General features: G+C 42.1%; 1 protein-coding gene across 1 annotated transcript in view; it reads right to left on the reverse strand.

The window, feature by feature from the left end:
* Positions 1-22,106, reverse strand: part of LOC136872045 (uncharacterized) — a 200,889-nt gene extending 178,783 nt beyond the window's left edge. The window contains exon 1 of the mRNA XM_067145872.2: positions 20,740-22,106. Coding sequence (XP_067001973.2) covers positions 20,740-21,912 — 1,173 coding nt within the window. The 5' untranslated portion in view covers positions 21,913-22,106. The remainder of the gene's footprint in view (positions 1-20,739) is intronic.
* Positions 22,107-24,481: the final 2,375 nt, after the last annotated feature.

The following is a 24,481-nucleotide window of genomic DNA, read 5'->3' on the forward strand; positions in this document are numbered from 1 at the left end:
GCGAGGGCTAGGGAGTCTTTCATTTTCACGCCCTTCGTGGCCCTTGTCTTCCTTTGGCCGATATCTTCATTTTTCGAAGTGTCGGTTCCCTTCCATTTCTTCCCTCTGATTAGTGTTATATAGAGGATGGTTGCCTAGTTGTACTTCCTCTTAAAACAATAATCACCACCACCACCACCACCACCACTATTAGAAGGACTATGTTACTTTGTAAACTCTAATTACTTTCTTTCTTTCTTTCTTTCTTTCTTTCTTTCTTTCTTTCTTCCTGTCTTTCTTTCTTTCATAATCCGTTTACCTTTCAGGGTTGGTTTTATCCTCGGACTCAGCGTGGGATCCCGCCTTTACCGCATCATGGGCAATGTCCAGGAGCGTGAGACTTTGGGTCGGGGATACAACTGGGAAGAACGGCCTCATTTGCTATGTTGAATAGGGGCCTTGTAGGGGGGAAGATCGGAAGGGGTAGACAAGGACGAGGGAAGGAAGCGGCCGTGGCCTTAAGTTAGGCACCATCCCGGCATTTGCCCAGAGAAGTGGGAAACCACTGAAATCCACTTCGACGATGGCTGAATCGACCCCGTTCCAGTCCTCGTATCACGTTTCAAATTTCGTGACAGAGTCGGGAATCGAACCACAACCTCCGTGAATGGCAGCTAATCACAGTACACTACAGAGGTGGACCTGACTAATTATTGGCAAATTGGCAGGTTCGATTATTACTCAGTCCGGTGATATTTGAAGGTGCTCAAATACGTCAGCGTCATGTCGGTAGATTTACTAGCATGCGAAAGAACTCCTGCGGGGCGAAATTCCGGCACATTGGCGTCTCCGAAAACCGTTTAAAGTAGCAGCGTTTAAGGCGAACGTTATCAGTTTTCACTTTCAAGGGCAAAGTGGAGTTAAACGCCGTGATATTAACAGGCCAAATACATCTATCGCTACTGTGTGATAATATGCACCTTACTTCGGTCGTTTTTACACTCGGGGACTTAGAAAATTATCAAAGGATCTCTTCCTGCGCCAGGAAGTGTGTATAATTAGACCAAACCTGTGCATAGCGCATCTCTCCCTGTGGGTGGGGGCGGTAGAATACATCCACGGCATTCCCACTTTATGTCGTAAAAGGCGACTAAAAGGAGGCCCAGGGGCTTTCATTTTGGGAGCTTGTGCTGAAGACCAAAGATCCCCTCGCTCAGTCTGGCAATGCTTCAACATACTTGCTATTCAACCTCCCTTGGTCAACTCTTGATATATATATTTTCTTTACGTCGCACCCCATACAGGCAGATCTTAATGGCGACTATCGGATAGGAAATGGCTAGGAGTGGGAAGGAATCGACCGTGGCATTAATTAAGGTACAACCCAAGCATTTGCCTTGTGTGAAAATGGAAACCCACGGGAAACCATCTTCAGGGCTGCGGACAGTGGGGTTCGAACCCACTATTTCCCGAATTCCCAAATGCAAGCTGACAGCCTTGTGACCCAAACCGCACAGCCACTTGCTGGGTACTCTTGGTCTTTTTTGACCCCGATGGTGTTAGATTTGTGAAGCCAAGGGAGTTATTTTTACGCCCTTCTTGGACCTACCCTTTCTTTTGCCGATACCTTCATCTTTCGAAGTGACGGATCTCTTCCATTTTCCTTCTAATTAGTGTTAACAGAGGATGGTTTCTATGGTGGTTTGTTTGTAGTGTGATGTGCTGTACGTAGACAAAGATGTGTAAAGAAAAAAAAACATACACCCAGTCTCCGAACCAGAGGAATTAACTACACGCAGTTAAAATCCTCGATCCGGTCGGAAATCAAACCCGCGGTCCTCTGAACCGAAGGCCAGACAATTTCGCCAAAGAGCCGAACTCTATAATCGAAAGAGAAATAATAGAAAATCTTACTTTAAAAAAAGATAAAATAAATTTCTGATAACATTTTCAACTGCAATCATTGCGCAATTAATCATTCCAGAGGATTAATAGAAGATAAACAAACTTCATGGCGCAACAGCTCTGGTGGGCCTTGCCCTAACAAGCGACCTTTGCTCAGCTCGAAGGCCTTCTGACCTGGCCAGGAATCGAACCCGAGGTCTCCGGGTAACAGGCAGTCACGCTATCCCTACACTACGCGGGTTGTATTAATGATGTAATAATACAATATTAATAATTGTGGTAAAATTTGACTTGGCTGCAATTTTATGAAATCGCCATAGTTAATTGGGGCTGCCTGGCCGAGGCGGTAAAGGAGTGCTTAAAGGACGTGGCTTCGATTCCCCGTCAAGTCGAAGAATTTTAGAAACGAGATTCCCACTTTCGGAGGTGCATGTGGTTCTGAGGTTCACTTAGCCTACACCAAAAAAGAGTACCAGGTTAATTCGTGGGGGCAAAGGCGGCCGGGCGTAGTGCTAACCATTCTACCCCCACCAACTTCTGAGGCTACGGATAGTGGAAGCCTTTACCTTCCATCCCTCCAAGGGCCTTCATAGCTTGTACGGAGAAGACCTTGCTTTGCTTTGCTTTGTTTTGCCACAGTTAATACTTCCTGTAACTTTAGAACACAGCAACTCTTAACACGTGGTCGGTCGATTCACGTCAACGTACAACACGCAGTCTGTTATCGAAGATTTCTAGCTCGTATCAGTGAGTGACTGATTCTGAAATCAGAGTTGCATGCTGGGAACACCTGTCGCGAAGGAAACGCCCTTTTAACACACAGAGTGGTACTTCAAGCGCTGCCAGATTGTGAGGGCGATGACCATATGCTCCGAACTGATGTTGCTTCCATATCCTGAGACTGCATCCTCCCTTTTAACTTTCCTTTCTGCTCCTTGCTTAGCTCTAGTTCTTTTCCGTTTCCAAGGCCAGGGAGTGTCACTTTCCCGCCGATAATGAACGCTCCTTTCTTTCTCCAGTACATTTTGTCCATGATACAGATAATGTATTAATAACAAACACCAGTCAAAGAACATTACCACCGGGCGAGTTGGCCGTGCGCGTAGAGACGCGTGGCTGTGAGCTTGCATCCGGGAGATAGTAGGTTCGAATCCCACTATCGGCAGCCCTGAAGATGGTTTTCCGTGGTTCCCCATTTTCACACCAGCCAAATGCTGGGGCTGTACCTTAATTAAGGCCACGGCCGCTTCCTTCCAACTCCTAGGTCTTCCCTATCCCATCGTCGCCATAAGACCTATCTGTGTCGGTGCGACGTAAAGCCCCTAGCAGAAAAAAAAACACCTTACCGTACCGTGTCAGCCCAATTTTCACGGTGGAAATACAAAGCCATTAAAGAGAATTCATATCCGACCTTCCTTAGTCAACACTTGTTCTCTTCTAACTCTAAAGGTATAAGTAACTTGTAACCTAAAAGTTTTTCACTCTGTCAAACACACAAGTTCAGTATAAAATATAACACTATAAAATACCTGTAAAAAGTAGTGATATTTAATAGTGTGCATTTTTTATTCTTTTTATTCTTCATTCTTCGAAGACGACTAATTTTTTTCTTTTGTGGTTTTAATTAATATAGAATGTCTGTCTTGTTGAACTTCCCCTTAAAGTAATAATTGTCAACTGACAACAAAACGATAATAATTTAACTCGACTTCTTTTCCTTCATGGTATATGATGGGCTATTCTTAGGTAAGTTTCTTAAGAATTCTGTAGCGTGAACTAATAGCAGATATTCCATTCATTTTGGCCTTGGCATCTGATTTATACATGACACTGCGATGCCACTTTTTTCCCGAATAGCTACAAGTTTTGAATTACTCCACCATTTTCCAAGAGACAATGAAGAGAATAATACTTTAGGAAAATGCACTAAGGGTAGCCTAGTAATGAAAGGCGCTGTGATTCTGGATCGAAGTATTCATTACTAGCTTCCCTTCATTCATAATGGAGCGTTTCAGATGCTGGACTTCCTAATGTGTAAGCTGACAGCATTCATTCATTCATTCTCCCCTGTGGGTGGGGGCAGTAGAATAACACCCACGGTATCCCCTGCCTGTCGTAAGAGGCGACTAAAAGGGGCCTCAGGGGCTCTAAACTTTGGAGCGTGGGTTGGCGACCACGAGGCCCTCAGCTGAGTGCTGGCATTGCTTCCACTTACTTGTGCCAGACTCCTCACTTTCATCTATCCTATCCGACCTCTCTTGGTCAACACTTGTTCTTTTCCGACCCCGACGCTATTAGGTTTGCGAGGGCTAGGGAGTCTTTCATTTTCACGCCCTTCGTGGCCCTTGTCTTCCTTTGGCCGATATCTTCATTTTTCGAAGTGTCGGACCCCTTCCATTTTCCCCTCTGATTAGTGTTATATAGAGGATGGTTGCCTAGTTGTACTTCCTCTTAAAACAATAATCACCACCACCACCACCATTAATTAATTAATTAATTAATTAATTAATTAATTAATTCATTCATTCATTCATTCGCTGAATAATTGATACTCTCTCCCCAGTTGGTTGTTATCCGTGACTGGGAGGGAAGAGTTTTTCATTCATTCATGAAGGAATTCATTGATTGATTGATTGATTGATTGATTGATTCATTCATTCATTCATTCATTCATTCATCCGTTCCTTCATCCGTTCCTTCATGGATAATCTGTTTTGTAATATCAGTGGATAACCCACTACAAATTTGTGCAATAAATAAATAAATAAATAAATAAATAAATAAATAAATAAATAAATAAATAAATAAATGGCTTCCCAGCCTTTTCAAAGAGTTTTTCTCTGAGGCCTCGGCACAATCAATATGTGAGTGTTTCATACACAACATCATGGGCGGGTGGTAATATTCTCGGCTAGTTGACCTTTTGACCTCTTGAAGCTGGCCCCGCGGTGTGAGGTAGTGTGCCTGCCTCTTACCCGGAGGCCACGGGTTCGATTTCCGGCCAGGTCTGGGATTTTTACCTGGATCTGAGGGCTGATTCGAGGTCCACTCAGCCTTGAGGAGCAATCTGACGGTAAGATGGCGGTCCCGTCTAGAATGCCAAGAAGAACGGCCGAGAGGAATATCGTGCTGACCACACGACACCTCGTAATCTGCAGGCCTTCGGGCTGAACAGCGGTCCCTTGGTAGGTCATGACCCTTCAGGGCTGTTGCGCCGTGGATTTTTTTAGTTGACTCCTTGAAACAGAAGTCACCGCCTTCGCATTGCTTGAACATTTCTAGTAGGTGTTTCGTTACACTTGTAACGGGCATCTATCGCATCACAGTATTGGTGATGGTGCTGTTTGTGATTATTGTTTTAAGATGAATTGCAATTGGGCAAACATCCTCTGTTAACATTGATCATAAGGAAAATGGAAGAGGTCCGGCACTTCGTATTATGGAGGTATCGGGAAAAGAAAGACAAGGACCACGACTCCCTTTGCAAACCTAATACCGTCGGGTTTGGAAAAGAACAAGAGTTGACCAAGAGAAGTCGGACAGGAAAGGTAAGAGCGAGGAACCTGACATAAGTAAGTGGAAGCAACGCCAGACTCAACTAGGGAAACCGTGGTCGCCAACCCACACTCCCAAGTTGAGAGGCCCTGGTCCCCCTTTTAGTCACCTCTTACAACAGACAAGGGATGCCGTTGACGTTATTCTATCATCCCCGCACACAGGGGGATGTACGATTAGGTATTAAAATGTTATGCAGACGTGTGCTACGTGGCTTACATTAGGGCATCTTTATTATTTTAGTACTCATGTTTTGTCATTTTACTGTATATGCCTATTTTTACAGTAGCAGCGCTAAGAACGTCGCCCCCCTCCCCCCACAATAATTGAAAACGGGTCCCACGTTTCCTGATACGGAAAGTTACAAGTTTATTTCGTAGCACAAGGTTGTATATTATTACAGTGAACAGCAACGATAATAATAATAATAATAATAATAATAATAATAATAATAATAATAATAATAATAATAATAATAATAATAATAATAATAATACCCAACGAATAATAATACCGGGCGAGTTGGCCGTGCGGTTAGGGGCGCGCAGTTGTGAGCTCGCATCCAGGAGATAGTGAGTTCGAACCCCACTGTCGGCAGCCCTGCTTTTCCGTGGTTTCCCATTTTCACACCAGGCAAATGCTGGGGCTGTACCTTAATTAAGGCCACGGCCGCTTCCTTCCCATTCTTAGGCCTTTCCTGTCCCATCGTCTCCATAAGATCTATCTGTATCGGTTCGACGTAAATTAAATAATAATAATAATAATAATAATAATAATAATAATAATAATAATAATAATAAATGATTAGTGTAGTGGTTAGTGTGATTAGCTGCCACTCCCGGAGGCCCGGGTTCGATTCCCGGCTCTGCCACGAAATTTGAAAATTGTTACGAGGGCTGGAACGGGGTCCACTCAGCCTCGGGAGTCAACTGAGTAGAAGTGGGTTCGATTCCCACCTCAGCCATTATCGAAGTGGTTTTCCGTGATTTCCCACTTCTCCTCCAGGCAAATGCCGGGATAGTACCTAACTTAAGGCCATGTCCGCTACCTTCCCTCTTCCTTGTCTATCCCTTCCAATCTTCCCATCCCCCCGCAAGGTCCCTGTTCATCATAGCAGGTGAGGCCGCCTGGGCGAGGTACTGGTCATCCTCCCCAGTTGTATCCCCGACCCAGACTCTGAAGCTCCAGGACACTGCCCTTGAGGCGGCAGAGGTGGGATCCCTCGCCGAGTCCGAGAGAAAAACCGACCCTGGAGGGTAAGCTGCTTAAGAAAGAAATATTATTATTATTATTATTATTATTATTATTATTTACACCATTTAGTGTCCAAATCCGAATGAATAAAAATAATACACATGTAGTGTACGAACACACACACACACACACACACACAAAACAAGAAATTCATTTTCCAAATTATAGTAACCAAAACACGCTGACCGTCACCATATTGACAAATAATCTCGTTCCTAGGACCAAATAATTTACAACTGAACCGTCCATCGTAGGCCTACTTACACTACACTGACTGCCGAGAGTTATAAACAGGCTCGAAACTTCAGTATTTAGAATTTAGAAAAGGAAGATGTCTTTGTTATCGCGTCTTGGCTGACTACTGGGTTCTCAGAACTGGCTTACTTCGAAAGCCTTGTTGATTGTTGTGAGGGGCAGCAAGGGATGGTTATTATTGGAACAGGTTGAGAAACCCACATTCTTTCAGAAATAACTACCGTACTCCTATTGACGAAAGAAGCTCTGCACTACCACGGCCTAAGTCTGGAAGAAAACAAATAATACCGGTACTGTGTTGTGTGCTATAGCTTTATCAATATGTAAAATCACCCTTTAGCTACTGAATTAAGAAACAGTCATGGTCCCCTCACAAATCATGCCAACCCCCCCCCCCCCCGCCCCGCGGGGTCTGCGTGGTCCTTATCGCCACCACTGCCATTTTAATTATTTTGCGGCATATTTCCTAAATGTTAAGTGCTTATTTGCCTGCCTATTTTAGCAAAAATAAATGCCCAAAGTTCCGGGCTCTACTCATCAGTATTATGACACTCAAACGCGCTGGTCAACTAGACAGGCCTGCACTAGGTCACTTCAGAGACCACGCGATGTAAATCAACGAGTTACATCCCAGGAAGGACGAATGAAGGGGATACCTTATGTGGGCTCACGCTGGGTGCTAAGTGACATCATCTCAGTCGAGCAAAGACATTACATCAGCAGGTTAATTTCTGACATACTGCAACATTGTGAAACCCACGTGAAGCCCAGCCGTAGCCATAAATTACTGCCTTGAGGAGGTTCTCTTCAACAGTAAATTAAATGCTTCGTTAACAGGTTATGTATGTTCATCTCTTAGTCCCGTTTGCTGATACGGGATCGGAGATGAATTATATAGGATGGTTTTACGGCCGGATGCTCTTCCTGTCGCAAACGTCATGCTTTAATTAACAGATCGTATTGTGACATATATATACACACTTTTGCCAGAAATTTTTGGGACACACTACGATGTGAATTTAGGCGACATTCATAGTTTCATTATTAGGTGGTATAACAAAGCTTTTAACTGTTAATATTAACATTGGGAATCTAGTATTTTTTGGCCAAATTAGGTACTTCTATGAATATGCTTACTCTTTCTAGAAAATCTTATAGTTTTTTAATTAAGCGAAAATTGTGAAATGTTTGACAATAACCAACTGTGATGTAATTTTGATTTTTTTGCTGCATTGTTTCTAATGTATTATATTTTAAATTAGCAAGGATGAAATGTCCCCTGAAATTTTTTTATTAATACCTAATGTTATTTGCTTCACGTTCCACCAACTACTTTTACGGCTTTTCGAAAACGCCGAGGTGCCGGAATATAGTCTCGCAGAGTTCTTTTAGGTGCCAGTAAATCTACCGACACGAGGCTGACGTATTTTGAGCACCTTCAAATACTACCGGACTGAGCCAGGATCGAACCTGCCAAGACGGACTCAGAAGGTCAGCGCCTCAACCGTCTGAGCCACTCAGCCCGGCGAAAAATTATTTCGTAAATGTCCGACCGTTTTCTAAGTTGTTTTCCTAGACAAGGGTGGGGAAAGTCATGGAATAAGTTGTTTGATATAATCAATCAATCAATCAATCAATACTGATCTGCATTTAGGGCAGTCGCCCAGGTGGCAGATTCCCTATCTGTTGCTTTCCTAGCCTTTTCCGAAATGATTTCAAAGAAATTGGAAATTTATTGAACATCTCCCTTGGTAAGTTATTCCAATCCCTAACTCCCCTTCCTATAAATGAATATTTGCCCCAGTTTGTCCTCTTGAATTCCAACTTTATCTTCATATTGTGATCTTTCCTACTTTTATAGACGCCATTCAAACCTATTCGTCTACTAATGTCATTCCACGCCATCTCTCCGCTGACAGCTCGGAACATACCACTTAGTCGAGCAGCTCTTCTTCTTTCTCTCAATTCTTCCCAACCCAAACATTGCAACATTTTTGTAACGCTACTCTTTTGTCGGAAATCACCCAGAACAAATCGAGCTGCTTTTCTTTGGATTTTTTCCAGTTCTTGAATCAGGTAATCCTGGTGAGGGTCCCATACACTGGAACCATACTCTAGTTGGGGTCTTACCAGAGATTTATATGCACTCTCCTTTACATCCTTACTACAACCCCTAAACACCCTCATAACCATGTGCAGAGATCGGTACCCTTTATTTACAATCCCATTTATGTGATTACCCCAGTGAAGATCTTTCCTTATATTAACACCTAGATACTTACAATGATCCCCAAAAGGAACTTTCACCCCATCAACGCAGTAATTAAAACTGAGAGGACTTTTCCTATTTGTGAAACTCACAACCTGACTTTTAGCCCCGTTTATCAACATACCATTGCCTGCTGTCCATCTCACAATATTTTCGAGGTCACGTTGCAGTTGCTCACAATCTTGTAACTTATTTATCACTCTATAGAGAATAACATCATCCGCAAAAAGCCTTACCTCCGATTCCACTCCTTTACTCATATCATTTATATATATAAGAAAACATAAAGGTCCAATGACACTGCCCTGAGGAACTCCCCTCTCAACTATTACAGGGTCAGACAAAGCTTCACCTACTCTAACTCTCTGAGATCTATTTTCTAGAAATATAGCAACCCATTCAGTCACTCTTTTGTCTAGTCCAATTGCACTCATTTTTGCCAGTAGTCTCCCATGATCCACCCTATCAAATGCTTTAGACATGTCAATCGCGATACAGTCCATTTGACCTCCAGAATCCAAGATATCTGCTATATCTTGCTGGAATCCTACAAGTTGAGCTTCAGTGGAATAACCTTTCCTAAAACCGAATTGCCTTCTATCGAACCAGTTATTAATTTCACAAACATGTCTAATATAATCAGAAAGAATGCCTTCCCAAAGCTTACATACAATGCATGTCAAACTTACTGGCCTGTAATTTTCAGCTTTATGTCTATCACCCTTTCCTTTATACGCAGGAGCTACTATAGCAACTCTCCATTCATCTGGTATAGCTCCCTCGGCCAAACAATAATCAAATAAGTACTTCAGATATGGTACTATATCCCAACCCATTGTCTTTAGTATATCCCCAGAAATCTGATCAATTCCAGCCGCTTTTCTAGTTTTCAACTTTTGTATCTTATTGTAAATGTCATTGTTATCATATGTAAATGTTATTACTTCTTTGGCCTTAGTCTCTTCCTCTATCTCGACATTATCCTTGTAACCAACAATCTTTACATACTGCTGACTGAATACTTCTGTCTTTTGAAGATCCTCATAGCTTCCGAATGTACGCAGACTAACGCGCCGCGGCTTGTACAGCAGCATTTGTAAACTAAAATAAACATGTTATGAATTTTATTTCAGTTAGTGAGTAGTGGAAACAAAACTTCTAGCCTTGAAATAGGTAGCAATATAGCCACATTTTTATATAAATAATTGACCGGGCGAGTTGGCCGTGCGTGTAGAGGCGTGCGGCTGTGAGCTTGCATCCGGGAGATAGTAGGTTCGAATCCCACTATCGGCAGCCCTGAAAATGGTTTTCCGTGGTTTCCCATTTTCACACCAGGCAAATGCTGGGGCTGTACCTTAATTAAGGCCACGGCCGCTTCCTTCCAACTCCTAGGCCTTTCCTATCCCATCGTCGCCATAAGACCTATCTGTGTCGGTGCGACGTAAAGCCCCTAGCAAAAAAAAAAAATATATATATATAAATAATTGTACAAGTTATGTAACCCATTCCAGGTCTAAGCAATAAGTGGACTTATACATGAACATCATAGCAGTTCTTATTCTGTTTTCGTAAAAAAAATATATGTATTACCATGGTTTTTTGTATCTGTAGGCGTCAGTTCGTACAGCATCTCCCTCTCTCTCTCTCTCTCTCTCTCTCTCACTCTCTCTCTCTCTCTCTGTCTCTCTCTCGGAATCATGTACTCTAAACCTGGTACCCGTCTCTTTCGGTAAAAGAAAGAAAAATGCATCTACGACGGTAGTTTGAAATCCTGTGTTTGAAAATCGACGCAGATAATATGCACCTTGTTAAAAACGACGGCTCAATTTAAATAAACGGCTTAAAGAATAATAAGGCAGCTAGTGTGAAGATTCGATAGTGGCAGAACTACTGAAGCTGGCGAATGATGAAACTCTATATGTACTAGTCAAGCTTTTTGAAGATATCTGGAGAACTGGGATAAAAAAGGTCAAAATATAATCAAATATGACCTTATATCACTAACATGCATACATACATTATCATTATAGACTGTTATGCCTTTCAGCGTTCAGTCTGTAAGCCTCTGTGAATTGACTAAACATCGTCACAATCCTCTATTTGCAACTAGTGCTGTGGCCTCATTTAGTTCTATACTTCTTATATTTAAATCGTTAGAAACCGAGTCTAACCATCGTTGTCTTGGTCTCCCTCTACTTCTCTTACCCTCCATAACAGAGTCCATTATTCTCCTAGGCAACCTATCCTCCTCCATTCGCCTCACATGACCCCACCACCGAAGCCGGTTTATGCGTACAGCTTCATCCACCGAGTTCATTCCTAAATTAGACTTTATCTCCTCATTCCGAGTAGCCTCCTGCCATTGTTCCCACCTGTTTGTACCAGCAACCATTCTCGCTACTTTCATGTCTGTTACTTCTAACTTATGAATAAGATATCCTGAGTCCACCCAGCTTTCGTTCCCGTAAAGCAAAGTTGGTCTGAAAACAGACCGATGTAAAGACAGTTTCATCTGGGAGCTGACTTCCTTCTTACAGAATTACTAAAATGAGCAAAATATAACCAAAACAATAAAAATTACCGAAATATGCATTTATACGCAACATAAAATTACAGTACTTCAAACGTGGTCAGGAAGCCTTCCAAACCTTAGTGCCTATAGTTGGGCCCACGAGAGTTGAGTCTGACGTTTAGCGCTACCTGCGAGAAAAAGTTGACTAACGCTGCTCGAAAGTGGTCTGTTGCAATGGCCACGATAACAGAGATGCCACATTTAAGAATGTTATCGCCACGTGGGTTGGCTTGCTGTCAGTCGCTTTTGTGATATTATTCGGAGTAGTATGGTGTTAGCTGTGTTAGTTGTTGCTGGTTTATGTAATAATTTAAGTGTTTGTTTCCTGAATACTATTTTCATTGTTAGTTTATTTTTTCGTTAATCAATGGCTAGTTGTACAGTTCTATTCTCTATTTGACATGTGCATTTGTTGAGGTTATTGTCAGTTTAGTGAATATGAAATCTCTCATTCATCGGCAAAGACGTAATCTGTCTTAAATGTCGGAATTATTAGCACGAGCTTAGGAACGGGTCAAAGTTTATTGAATTGCATTAGGCCAACATAGTTTATTAAATATTCAGCCTGTATGAAATGGTGATTTGCCACAGACTGAGGTAACCATGACAACGCAGCCTACTTCGTAGTTACTGCTTTCGCCGCTCAAATGCCAGACTTCAACTCTCGTGGGCCCAACTAAGTGGGATTCACAGGCGGTCGCACAGTAGAGCAGATATTATTCATACGCTATCTGATGAGGCCATGTCTTGAAATGAAGCTTCAGCAAGAAACAGGGAGTTCAGACCTCCTATGTGTCGTAAGAGACGACTGAAAGGTGGACCTTGAGGGTCTCACAACTTCGACAAGTGGATTGGAAACGACGGGGTCTGTAGCTGAGTCTAACATTACTTCCTACTTTTACTAAACTCCTTACATTATCTTTCATACTTGATCACTCTTTGTCACCTCTTGTTCTCTTCCAACTCAGATATACTATTAGTAGAGACATGATTTTTTTCGCATTAATTTATGTTCCATTTTGCGTTATTTTGCGAAATAGGGGTGACCCTATCGCTTTAATTTCGCTTTAATCCTTTAATAAAGTTATTCATAAAAAAGTTTAATTCGTGAGATTTGTGATACAATATTTGCAATCAATCATTATTCCGTATGTAATCTTGATTAGAACTATAATATAGCCCTAATCAAGATTACATAACAAATTACCCTTTCACACTACATGGCCATACCATTAAGGGATTCCATAGAATGTTAATATAAGAAATACTTCTGTCGAAATGAGAAATCCTTATTCTGTTCTCTGTTTCCCTTCACATACGTGATATTGGAATACAATTTCAAGATCGTTATTTTCCATTAATTTCGCTGTATTTTCGTACTTATCACAAAATAAGTAAATTTCGCTTTAAACTGGCCTTGTCGCTTTAATTCGCTGTGATTCGCGAAAACAAAATCACTAATTTCTTAAATAGAATCATATGATTCGTTGAGATATCTCAAAATCGCTTCAAAATATTTTTGTCGCGCCTATCTTTAATGCGAAAAAATTATGCCTCTGTTAGGTATGTATTTGTGGCCCTTTCCTTTCATTGCCTGACACTTTCATTACCGAGCGAGTTGGTTACGTGGTGACTACGTGGTTTGCGTCATGAAGATGAGAGTTTGCATTCGGGAGATGGTGCGTTCGAAACCTACAATCGGCAGCCCTGAAAATGATTTTTCTATGGTTTCCCATTTTCACATCAGATAAATGTCCGCCTCTGTAGCGTAACGGTTAGAGCCATAGCTGCCATCCTCGGAGACCCGGGTTCGACTTCCGATACTGCCAGAAATGTAAGACTGGCAGGATGGCTCGTATGTGGTTAAAAAGTTACATACTTCTATTGAGACTGCGCCTAAGATCACCCGAGACGAGAACATGAGGTTTTTCCCAGGAAAATTCTGATGACCCCTCTGTAGAATAACAATCACGGTATTCCCTGCCTGTCGTAAGAAGCGGCTAAAAGCTGCCCCAGGTGTTCTTAACTTGGCAGCATGGGTTGGCGACCACGTGGTCCTTACCTGAGTCCTGGTGTTGCTTCCACTTACTTGTGCCAGGCTCCTCACTTTCATCTATCCTATCTGATCTCCCTTGGTCAATTCTTGTTCTTTTCCGACCTTGACGGTATTAGAGCATCTGAGGCCTAGGGAGTTTATTATGTTCACGCCCTTCGTGGCCCTTGCATTTCTTTTGGCTGATACCTTAATTTTTGGAAGTGTTGGACCCCTTCCACTTTTCCCTCTGATTAGTGTTAGTAGAGGATGCTTACCCAGTTGTATTTCCTCCTAAAACAATAATCACCACCACCACCACCACCGCAAATGTTGCTGCTGTACTTTAATTAGGTCACAGCCGTTACCTTTCCAATCTTTACGTCGCCGAAAACCATCTGGTGCGACGTTAAACCACTAGATATATATATAAAAAGTCAGGCACCTTCCGTTTTCTCTTCTGATTTTTAGTACTTTACCTTAAAGCAATAATCACCACCATCGCATAAGTACAGACCGCGTGATCTCTGCAGCACTATGAATGACTTGTAACGCACGTCACAAAAACGAGCTTTTAACACGTAAAGGCAAATAACGTGATGCCAAATACGACGAAAACAAACTTGAACGAGGTTTGCTGTTTCCAAATTCATTGCAGCGCGCATGGCAAATGAACATTTGATTTAAAGAAAAAATCACCAGTTAAAGCAACTGCATTGGAAGGTGAGATCTTACTGTTATATAATTCGTCGGGAGAACAGAAAACAACGTGGAGTAGGAAAAAACTAAATCGAATCCCGTGCCATTGATTCACTTTCTCTCTTAATCTGCTTACCCACCAGGGTTGGTTTTTACCTCGGACTCAGCGAGGGATGCCACCTCTACCGCCTCAAGGGCAGTGTCCTGGAGCGTGAGACATTGGGTTGGGGGATACAACTGGGGAGGATGACCGGTACCTCATCCAGGTGGCCTCACCTGCTATGCTGAACAGGGGCTTTGGTGGGGGATGGGAAGATTGGAAGGGATAGACAAGAAAGAGGGGAAGGAAGCGGCCGTGGCCGTAAGTTGGGTACCATCCCGGCATTTGCCTGGAGGAGAAGTGGGAAACCACGGAAAACCAATTCCAAGATGGCTGAGGTGGGAATCGAACCCACCACTACTCAGTTGACCTCCCGAGGCTGAGTGGACCCCGTTCCAGCCCTCGTACCACTTTTCAAATTTTGTGGCAGAGCCGGGAATCGAACTCGGGCCTCCGGGGTGTCAGCTAATCACACTAACCACTACACCACAGAAGCGGACGCCATTATGGCACAAAATATAGAGTTGACTGTTGGGTCATCAGCCTGGAGGTTGGTGGGATTCTGAAATAGCACCTCCAAAAGTTGTCCACTTAGAGAGAAACCGTAAAAGCATATGGTGGCTCTCTAACGAGACTATAACATATTGTTATTTCAAGAAACTGAAATAATTGCATATTAAATTGTGGTTCTAATAAATATTATGGGAGTGCTATTGATTACAAAATAAATTTTGAAACTAAAAAAGTATCCCCATTAGGCCTGTCACTCATAAGACATCTTAATTTTAGAGCTACTATATAATGCACATTAAATTAATTAGAGTATGGGACCCTCGCCATGATTACTTGATACGCGAAATGGAAAAGATCCAAAGGAAAGCAGCGCGATTTGTTCTCTGTGATTTCCGACAAAAGAGTAGTGTAACGAAAATGTTGCTACTTTTGGGATGGAAAGCCTTGGAAGTAAGGAAACGACCTGCTCGACAAAGTGGTATGTTCCGAGCTATCAGTGGAGATGACGTGGAATGACATCAGTAGACGTATGAGCTTGAGTGGAGCTTTTAACCGTAGGAAAAATCACAATATAAAGTTGGATTTCAAGAGGACAGATTGGGGCAAATATTCCTTTATAGGACGAGGAGTAAGGGATTGGATTAAATTATCAAGGCAAATGTTCGATAAATTTCCACTTCTTTGGAAATGTTTAAAGAAAAAAGCTGAGTAAACAACTGGTAGGGAATCTGCCACCTGGAGACAGCGCTAAATGATCATTATTAGACCCTATTGTTATTATTATTATTATTATTATTATTATTATTATTATATAATAAAATTATGTCATGTGGCCTTCGAAGAGGCCTGGTGTACGTCTTTCGAATATGACGCCGTATAGGCGACCTGCGCATTTGTGAGGATGCGGCCCTATCTAGGATCATTTCTAATGCTTAAGACAACACGCACACCCAGCCTCGGAGCCATCAGAATTAACCAATTAAGGTTAAAATCGCCGACTCTACCGAGAATAGAACCCGAGATCCCTTGGACCAAAGGCCAGCATGCTAACCATTTAGCCATGGACCCGGAAATAATAATAATAATAATAATAATAATAATAATAATAATAATAATAATAATAATAATAATAATACTAATGTGCCTTTGCTGGCAGGACCTAGTGTTTACAGTGCACTATGTCTTCTGGTATGGGCTACAGCAATTTTGTTACTTTCATTGATCTGTCTCAGCTTTATCCTTAGCTTTGACAAAATGAAAGTGACTGAGGTATGAGTAATGCTAGTAATGCCATTCCTTCTGCAGCCAGTCCCTGCTGTGAATGGTGTGAAAATATTGCTCATAGGGCCAGTTGGTGCATGCATTTCAGTGGGCTTGGCAGACTGATGTGTAATAGCAACTTCTGGCTCGGTGAGGAAAGCAACGGGAAACTACCTCACTCCTCATTTCCCTAGTACGCCTCTTCAGTGATGCCTAGGCCATCTATGACAGCTGATGGCGGAACTGTTGAGGATCCAACCAGCCTTCGGGCTGAGGAAAAAAAAGAGAGAGATAATAATAATAATAATAATAATAATCTTTCTTCCTTTCTTTATTTCTTTCTTTCCTTTATCCGTTTACACACCAGGTTGGTTTTTCCCCACGACACAGCGAGGGATCCCACCTCTACCGCCTCAAGGCCAGTGTCATGGTGCGGGAAATTTTAAGTCGGACGATACAGCCGTGAAGGAGGACCAGTAAGTACTTCGCCCAAGCGACCTCACCTGCTGTGCGAACAGGGCCCTTGTGAGAGAGTGGGCAAGATCGGAAGGGATAGACAAGGAAGAGGGAAGGAAGCGGCAGTGGCTTTAAGTTAGATACCATACCGGCATTTGCATGGAGGAGAAGTGGGAAACCACTTCGAGGATGGCTGAGGTGGGAATCGAACCCTCTCTACTCAGCTGACCTCACGAGGCTGAGTGGAGCCCGTTCCAGCCATCGTGGCAGAGCCGTGAATCGAACCCGCGCCTCCGGAGGTGGCAGCTAATAACGCTAACCACTACACCAGAAAGGCGAGCATTATTAGACCCTATTATTATTATTATTATTATTATTATTATTATTATTATTATTATTATTATTATTATTATTATTATTATTATTATTATTTGCTTTACGTCGCACCGTCACAGATAGGTCTTATGGCGACGGTGGCATAGGAAAGGCCTAGGAATGGGAAGGAAGCGGCCGTTGCCTTAAGGTGCATCCCCAGCATTTGTTTGGTGTGAAAATGGGAAACCACGGAAAACCATCTTCAGGACTGCCGACATTGGGGTTCGAACCCAGTATCTCCCGGATGCAAGCTTGTAGCTGCGCGTCCCTAACCACACGGACAACTGACTTGGTTCTTCCTCTTCTTCTTCTTCTGATCGATTGAAGCGACTTAGCTGATGTGTTGGCCTTCTTCTCCTCCGAAAATCTCTTCATCCTCTCGCTGAGCTTCTTCTTTCGGTCTTCTGTCCAAGTTATAGTGGCTCTGGTATTGTGTTTGTGATTATCGAATTTGGTTCTGAATTTACATCTGTCCTGTATAATGTCTTCCAAGATGTTGATTTCCTGGAGATCTCTTTCACGAAGACAACTGTTCTTCGTTTTAGATGAAAGGGCCAGGTTGATAATTCTTTTAGTTAGTCTATTATTATTATTATTATTATTATTATTATTATTATTATTATTATATGGCGTCATTCTATCTGTTGCTATCTAACAGTGAAACGTGAATCTACTGAACAGCTCCTAAAATAAGTTAATTCTGTCAGAGATAGGCAAAGGATGCCACCAGAGGTCTTCGACAATTCAAAAAAAAAAAAAAAAAAAATGACATGAAGGGTCAGATTTGTATTCCTTCCTAACGTTTTCAGTCACTTGTGGAATATAGTCACCAACATACTTAGAAACGAAGCTCACAAAGAACAAAGATACGGTGTGAGAGAGAAATAAAAAAGGTGCTGAACAACAACAACAAAAACAACAACAAGAAAATAAAATAAAAGGAACACTTGTACATTTGTCTCCGCTACACCGAAAAGCATAGAATCAAGGATATGTTTTTGGACTTAGAAGATGAGAGAGCGGGTTACGTAAGAGTTTACGTTCGTAGGTTATGAACTTTTTATGTTCCAGTATTGCTTACCATGTGTACGTTACATTTCAAGGTAATGTTCTGCAACGCATCAATGTGTTTTCAGGCAATCGCCTTTATGCACGCACTTTTTATTATGATGTATTATGTCAACCAATCGAGCTGTATGTAGGCAACCCTAATGATAATAGTTATCAGATTCCCCTCGATTTGATATTCAACAAGAACTGATGATGACTCCAAGCGAGTGGAAAGAACATCCCTCAAACTCTATCTTATAGAGTTTACGTTCTCATAGCAATGTAAATGACGCTACTGATCTAGTGTACATAGATGAGGAATACTGGTTGCCATGGTTACCGTGGTGTCGCGAATCAATGACTCTAATTCCAAGTAGACCCCAGCCCAAAAACATATCCATGTTAATAATAATAATAATAATAATAATATAGTTTTTGGCTACTTGTTTAACATCGCAGTAACACATGAAGAAATGTCTAGGATTTGGAAGGTAGCGGCCATGGCCTTAAGGTAGAAACCTAGCATTTGCCTGGTGTGAAAATGGGAAACAACGGAAAAATATCTTCAGGGCTGCCGACGGTGGAATTCGAACCAACTACATCCCGAATGCAAGCTCATAGCTGCACGACCCTAACCGCACGGCCAACTCGCACGTTAATAATAATAATAATAATAATAATAATAATAATAATAATAATAATAATAAATGTTTCCATAACGTACTAAGAAATCTACTGTCTTTCGCCTCACATACGCTTCATTGTCAATCTACTGAGCCGATATCCATTCCCGTAATCTTCGAGTGGGCCACAGAAACACAACTACCGTATTCAGCTGTTTACATTATTAGTAGAAAATGGAAACTACATGTAGGTTGTTTACGGAATGCTAATTTATTATGTATTATTTTATGTGTCTATTATTATTGTAAGACAACCCTTTCGACAAGGGTGGGTGGGAATTGCCTTAATGGGAAATTGCGGTAGTACAATGAAAGACAGTGTTGTGTGACTGCGCTTGGAATCGAATTCAGAGTGCAAGGCCAAAATGCCTAGTACACAACTGGATATGATTATTATTATTATTATTATTATTATTATTATTATTATTATTATTATTATTATTATTATTATTATTATTATTATTATTATTACTACTACTATTACTATTATTATTATTTGGTTGGAATTGGTTTATGAAGGCACGTCTTTGAGCTCACACCACCTGGACGACTTACGTCCTCATTTCCGAACTGCCCATCATCGTACGTTTATTCTTTACGATAGTCAGCGATCCTTATATCGAATCCACAATCCTAATACAGCAGACAGATTTGCGAGTGAAATATTGCGGAGTGAAATCTAATTTGTACTGTTCCCCATGATTAGTGATGTAATGAACGACATGGCGTGTTCTAAAATCCATCAACCTCGCACAGGGTCGAATTGACGATCTTCAGTATAATCCATTTGATCACCAGAATCAGTGCAATAAGCGAGAACTATGAACATTCAAGTCTGCAGTTTTGTTTCACAGATATATATTGTTGTGGGTCCTTTTTAGGATAAAGGCACTTAGGCCTACAGTATTTTTTAAAATTTATAATTTTGCTTTACGTCGCACCGACACAGATAGGTCTTATGGTGACGATGGGATAGGAAAGGCCTAGGAGTGGGAAGGAAGCGACCGTGGCCTTAATTAGGGTACAGCCTGGTGTGAACATGGGAAACCACGGAAAACATCTTCAGGGCTGCCGACAGTGGGATTCGAACCCAATATCTCCCAGTTACAAGCTCACAGCTGCGCGCCCCTAACCGCACGGCCAACTCGCCCAGAACAGTGCTTTTGAAACGTGTTTAGGAAAGAAGGAAATGGTGTTTTAGTGTTCAAGATACCCACTGTATGTAGACCTGCTAAGTGGTATCGTGTGAAAAACAGAGGACGAATTAGATTGTAAAGCAGAGATTTCTTACGTACCTAGGAATGATAACATACTATAACGCACTTTGATTTCAATCATTTCAAAAATCGGTATTAAATGCTTCTTTTCATATTACGTTCTCAACGGGTACATTTTCACTAAAGTTTCTCAATCATTTAAATATGAAACCAATGTCAGAACAATGTGCAACAATGGAATTAACTGAAAAATAATGACGTTAAGATCATCTGTTATTCATTTAACTAAATACACACACATACACTATACTACAGTTCGCCCCCGTAACGTAACTATTGATTGCCGTTGTCGGTGGCCCGGGTTCGATTCCCAGTACTACCACATATTTAAGAATTCAGGAGGGCTGGTAAGCGAATAAAATGATACATGCAGCTCATCTCCGTTGGGGGTGTGTCTGAAAAGAGCTGCACCACCTCAGGACGAGGACAAGAGTTTACTATGGTAAATAATAATAATAAAGATCAAAACAAATTCAGTTGTAGTGCTTATAGTCAGAGGACTTACCTGCAGGCAGTGCGGCTCATGCAGCGGTAAGGATGCAGTCCCGAATTCCCGCCCGCACAGGTAGCAGACGACGACCCTTGGCCCTGATCGTCCTCCTGTCACCTTCGCAGGCTGAGGTGACTTCACGTCAGGCATCTTGTCTGTCGCTGACTTAACTCGCGGAGTCTCCGCCGCGACCTTCACCTCCTCCTCCGCAGCTTTCCGGTTTGACTTCCCGCTACGGAACTTCATCGGTACGGGCTTGCGCACAGAGCTCTTAACAAGGGCTGATCTGTTGGTGTTCTTTGGAGACGCTACTTCCGTCGAGTCACCCCGCATTGTGCTAGGCCTACTTCCTGAGGGAGCGGGGTGGCTGTGTAACCTCTCCGGCTGCTCAGGCCGACCGCAGGTGGTGCACGGTGCTGGAACATCTAGAGCTGTCTTAGGTCCGCCAAACACCTCGTCCACCTTCTTAACCCCTCGGCCTTTCTTGATGATCACTGGCCGGCTACATGACTTACTGTTATCCTCCACGTCACTGTTATTGTTGTTATTAACAGGGACTGGGGAACGTTTGTCTTTAGCGAGTTGTTTTACCACGGCAGGAACTTTAGGAGAATTTGATTTCGAGGTCCTTTTAGATCTTGGAACATCTGAGACACTGCTGTCTTCGTCTTCCCATCGATCATCTCGTTTATCACTGAGTTTCTTGGACTGTCCTTTACTCGTCCTGGAACTTTCCGTATCACTTACCACTTTCCGAGTTAAATTATACTTCCTTGTTTTCCCTCCTCGGCCATTCTGAATTGAACTCCCGTTTCTTTTTGCGTCTCTGGGATCTGGTTTCTGTATTGGTGTTAGACACAGGTTGGAGATAGTCAGCAGCCCCTTCCTCGTTAATGACATATCGATCTTCCCGAGTAGTGCGATGTTCAAGATCCGTGGCCTCTCCAGTGTGGCTGTCTGCGGTCTCGGATGGTACCGGTCCGGGTCCTCCGGTTCACTTGCTACGATCTTCTTCATCTTAGGCCATGTTGCAGAGTTTCTGCCACTCTTCTTAGTACCGACGTGAATTCCTAGCGACATTGATTTAGGACTAATTGAATTTAAGCAAACATTAAAATAAGCTTTCGCCCGATGTTCATTGGTGTCTGTAAAAATTTGCGGCAATACAAGCGTCGTGTCACACTTCATTCGGTTATTATTCGGCTACAAGTTAAAAAAATCACTAGTATTCTTTAAAGTAATAAAAAGTAATTCGTAGATTGCGATCTTAAATGTGTTATTTCAGAAATCTTCCATTGAGCTCTACTGAAATGTTGCACTCACTAGGAACTTTAATACGGTTGGCGGGACATCTGCGTCCCTCACGCGCGCCACTGCGGTCTCTTGGCAACTGTTGTGCTCGACGCTCGCTTGTTACCTGAGCGAGCTGCTACGACATCCACAGTGACGTCACGGTAGGGAAGGCGGAGTCAGGCCCGCAGTGCACGTAACCAACTGAACGGGTGATCGACAACTAAAAACTACCGGTAGTACTATTCTTAGGCATCAGTAATGATCGCCCATAATAATCACGGTTGAACAATTAATGTTATACCTTACTGCTGTTGTTTCGGAAAGAAAATTAAGAAGGCAACTATATTTATAAATAAGAATATACTTTATTCTGTACTTCGCTTCTATCTTATATGAGGTACAATCATAGTAAAAAGTATTCGTACACTTAATACTGAAACAAAAATACATGATTTAGTATACATATTTTCACGTACGTTGTATAACATAGGTTAGCTTTCTGTACACTATGCAAAGATATACACATCATGAAAGATAAAATTAATAAACGTCTCTGTCATTAATGCATAAATAAATGAAAATACTATGATTTCATACATAAAAATTATTCGTACAGTCCAGTTTTATTTTCATTCCTCACTGATTTTAGTGCACATTTAATATTTTGTTGGCAATCCTTTTGATTTTACAATGGCTTCAAGCCGCCTATGCATTGAATGAACTACAGTAGCTTGCAGGTGAAAGTGAGCTCAATCGTGCCCCATTCTTCCAGAGGAGCCATTTTCAAAGCTGGCTTTGATGACATTTTCCTTGTGCTCAATCTCTGTTTAAGATAAGCCCACACATGTTCAATCGGATTCAGATACGGGGATTGAGGGAGAGGGGAGTGTTACCATATATTTGGGTGTATTATATAAAATCCACAATGATGAATAAAGGGCCGTATTCTTTGGGTCATTATCCTACATGAACATAATTACTCAGAAGTCCCATTTTTTCGGCAGTAGATGATAGATGTTTCTTCAAAATGTCAATACAGTATTCCGTCTATTAATTCTAAAGAACCTACTCCAGCTGAGCTCATGCACCCCCAAACCATTAAACAACCTCCACCATGCTTCACTGAAGGAAGAAGATGTTTTCTGCGAGTTCTGTCTTCTTTTTCTTCCACACCTTTTTGCCATGTTCTTGAAAATAGTGAATTTTCTTTCACCCGTAAACATAACTCGATCCCAGAATGCTAGAGAAGCATGTTTATAGTCTGTAGCATATTGTAGTATTTTCTTCCTGTTTGCTGCAGTGATCAGAGGTTTTCACCTGGTATTTCTACAATGATTGGTGTAGTGGTTCGCGTGATTAGCTGCCACCCCCAGAGGCCCGGGTTCGATTCCCGGCTCTGCCACGAAAACTTGAAAAGTGGTACGAGGGCTGGAACGGGGTCTACTCAGCCTCGGGAGGTCAACTGAGTAGAGGTGGGTTCGATTCCCACTTCAGCCATCCTCGAAGTGGTTTTCCGTGGTTTCCCACTTCTCCTCCAGGCGAATGCCGGGATGGTACCTAACTGAAGGCCACGGCCGCTTCCTTCCCTCTTCCTTGTCTGTCCCTTCCAATCTTCCCATCCCTCCACAAGGCCCCTGTTCAGCATAGCAGGTGAGGCCGCCTGGGCGAGGTACTGGTCATTCTCCCCAGTTGTATCCCCCAACCAAGAGTCTGCAGCTCCAGGACACTGCCCTTGAGGCGGTAGAGGTGGGATCCCTCACTGAGTCCGAGGGAAAAGCCGAACCTGGAGGGTAAACAGATGATGATGATGATGATGATGATGATTTCTACAATGATACCTATTCGTATATAAAATCTTTTGAATTGTGGAAGCACAGATATTAAGTTTTAAATCATTCCCTAGTTCAAACTTCAGTTTTGCAGCACTGATTCTAGGATTTTTCTTAACTTTCCTGAGGATTAGTCTTTTAGTTCGATCGTCTAGTTTGCATGGACATCCACATCTACGTGTATTTTTAAAAGATTTTCTCTCGCCATACCAGTCAATAATTCCCTGAATTATAGATCTTGGTCTCTTCACAAGTTTCGATATTTCCGAGAGCGATTTACAGAATTGTGAGCCCGGATTATAATTCTTCACTTTTCTTGTGTCGTTTCTTTCATTGTGCGGCCCATCTTACAGATTGACTGTTATCACTTGTTGTTTAGAACGGCTGAAGCACAACTGACTTGGTACAAGACGTGACCTTTCCTGCTTACCTGCGTTACAAGGGATATCATCAAGGACTTTGATGTGAAGATAAACCGCCTGTACGAATACTTTTTATGCATCTATACTTTGAACTTATTGGATGATACGTTTGTTAAAACAAACATTTCTAAAGTACTATTGTTGTTTCCGGTACGTATTCATATTCATGTTTCGCAAAATACCAAAGTATAGAAAAGTACTGAAATTTCTAGC

This window comes from Anabrus simplex, chromosome 4 (genome assembly GCF_040414725.1).
Source record: "Anabrus simplex isolate iqAnaSimp1 chromosome 4, ASM4041472v1, whole genome shotgun sequence".
Classification (NCBI taxonomy): domain Eukaryota; kingdom Metazoa; phylum Arthropoda; class Insecta; order Orthoptera; family Tettigoniidae; genus Anabrus; species Anabrus simplex.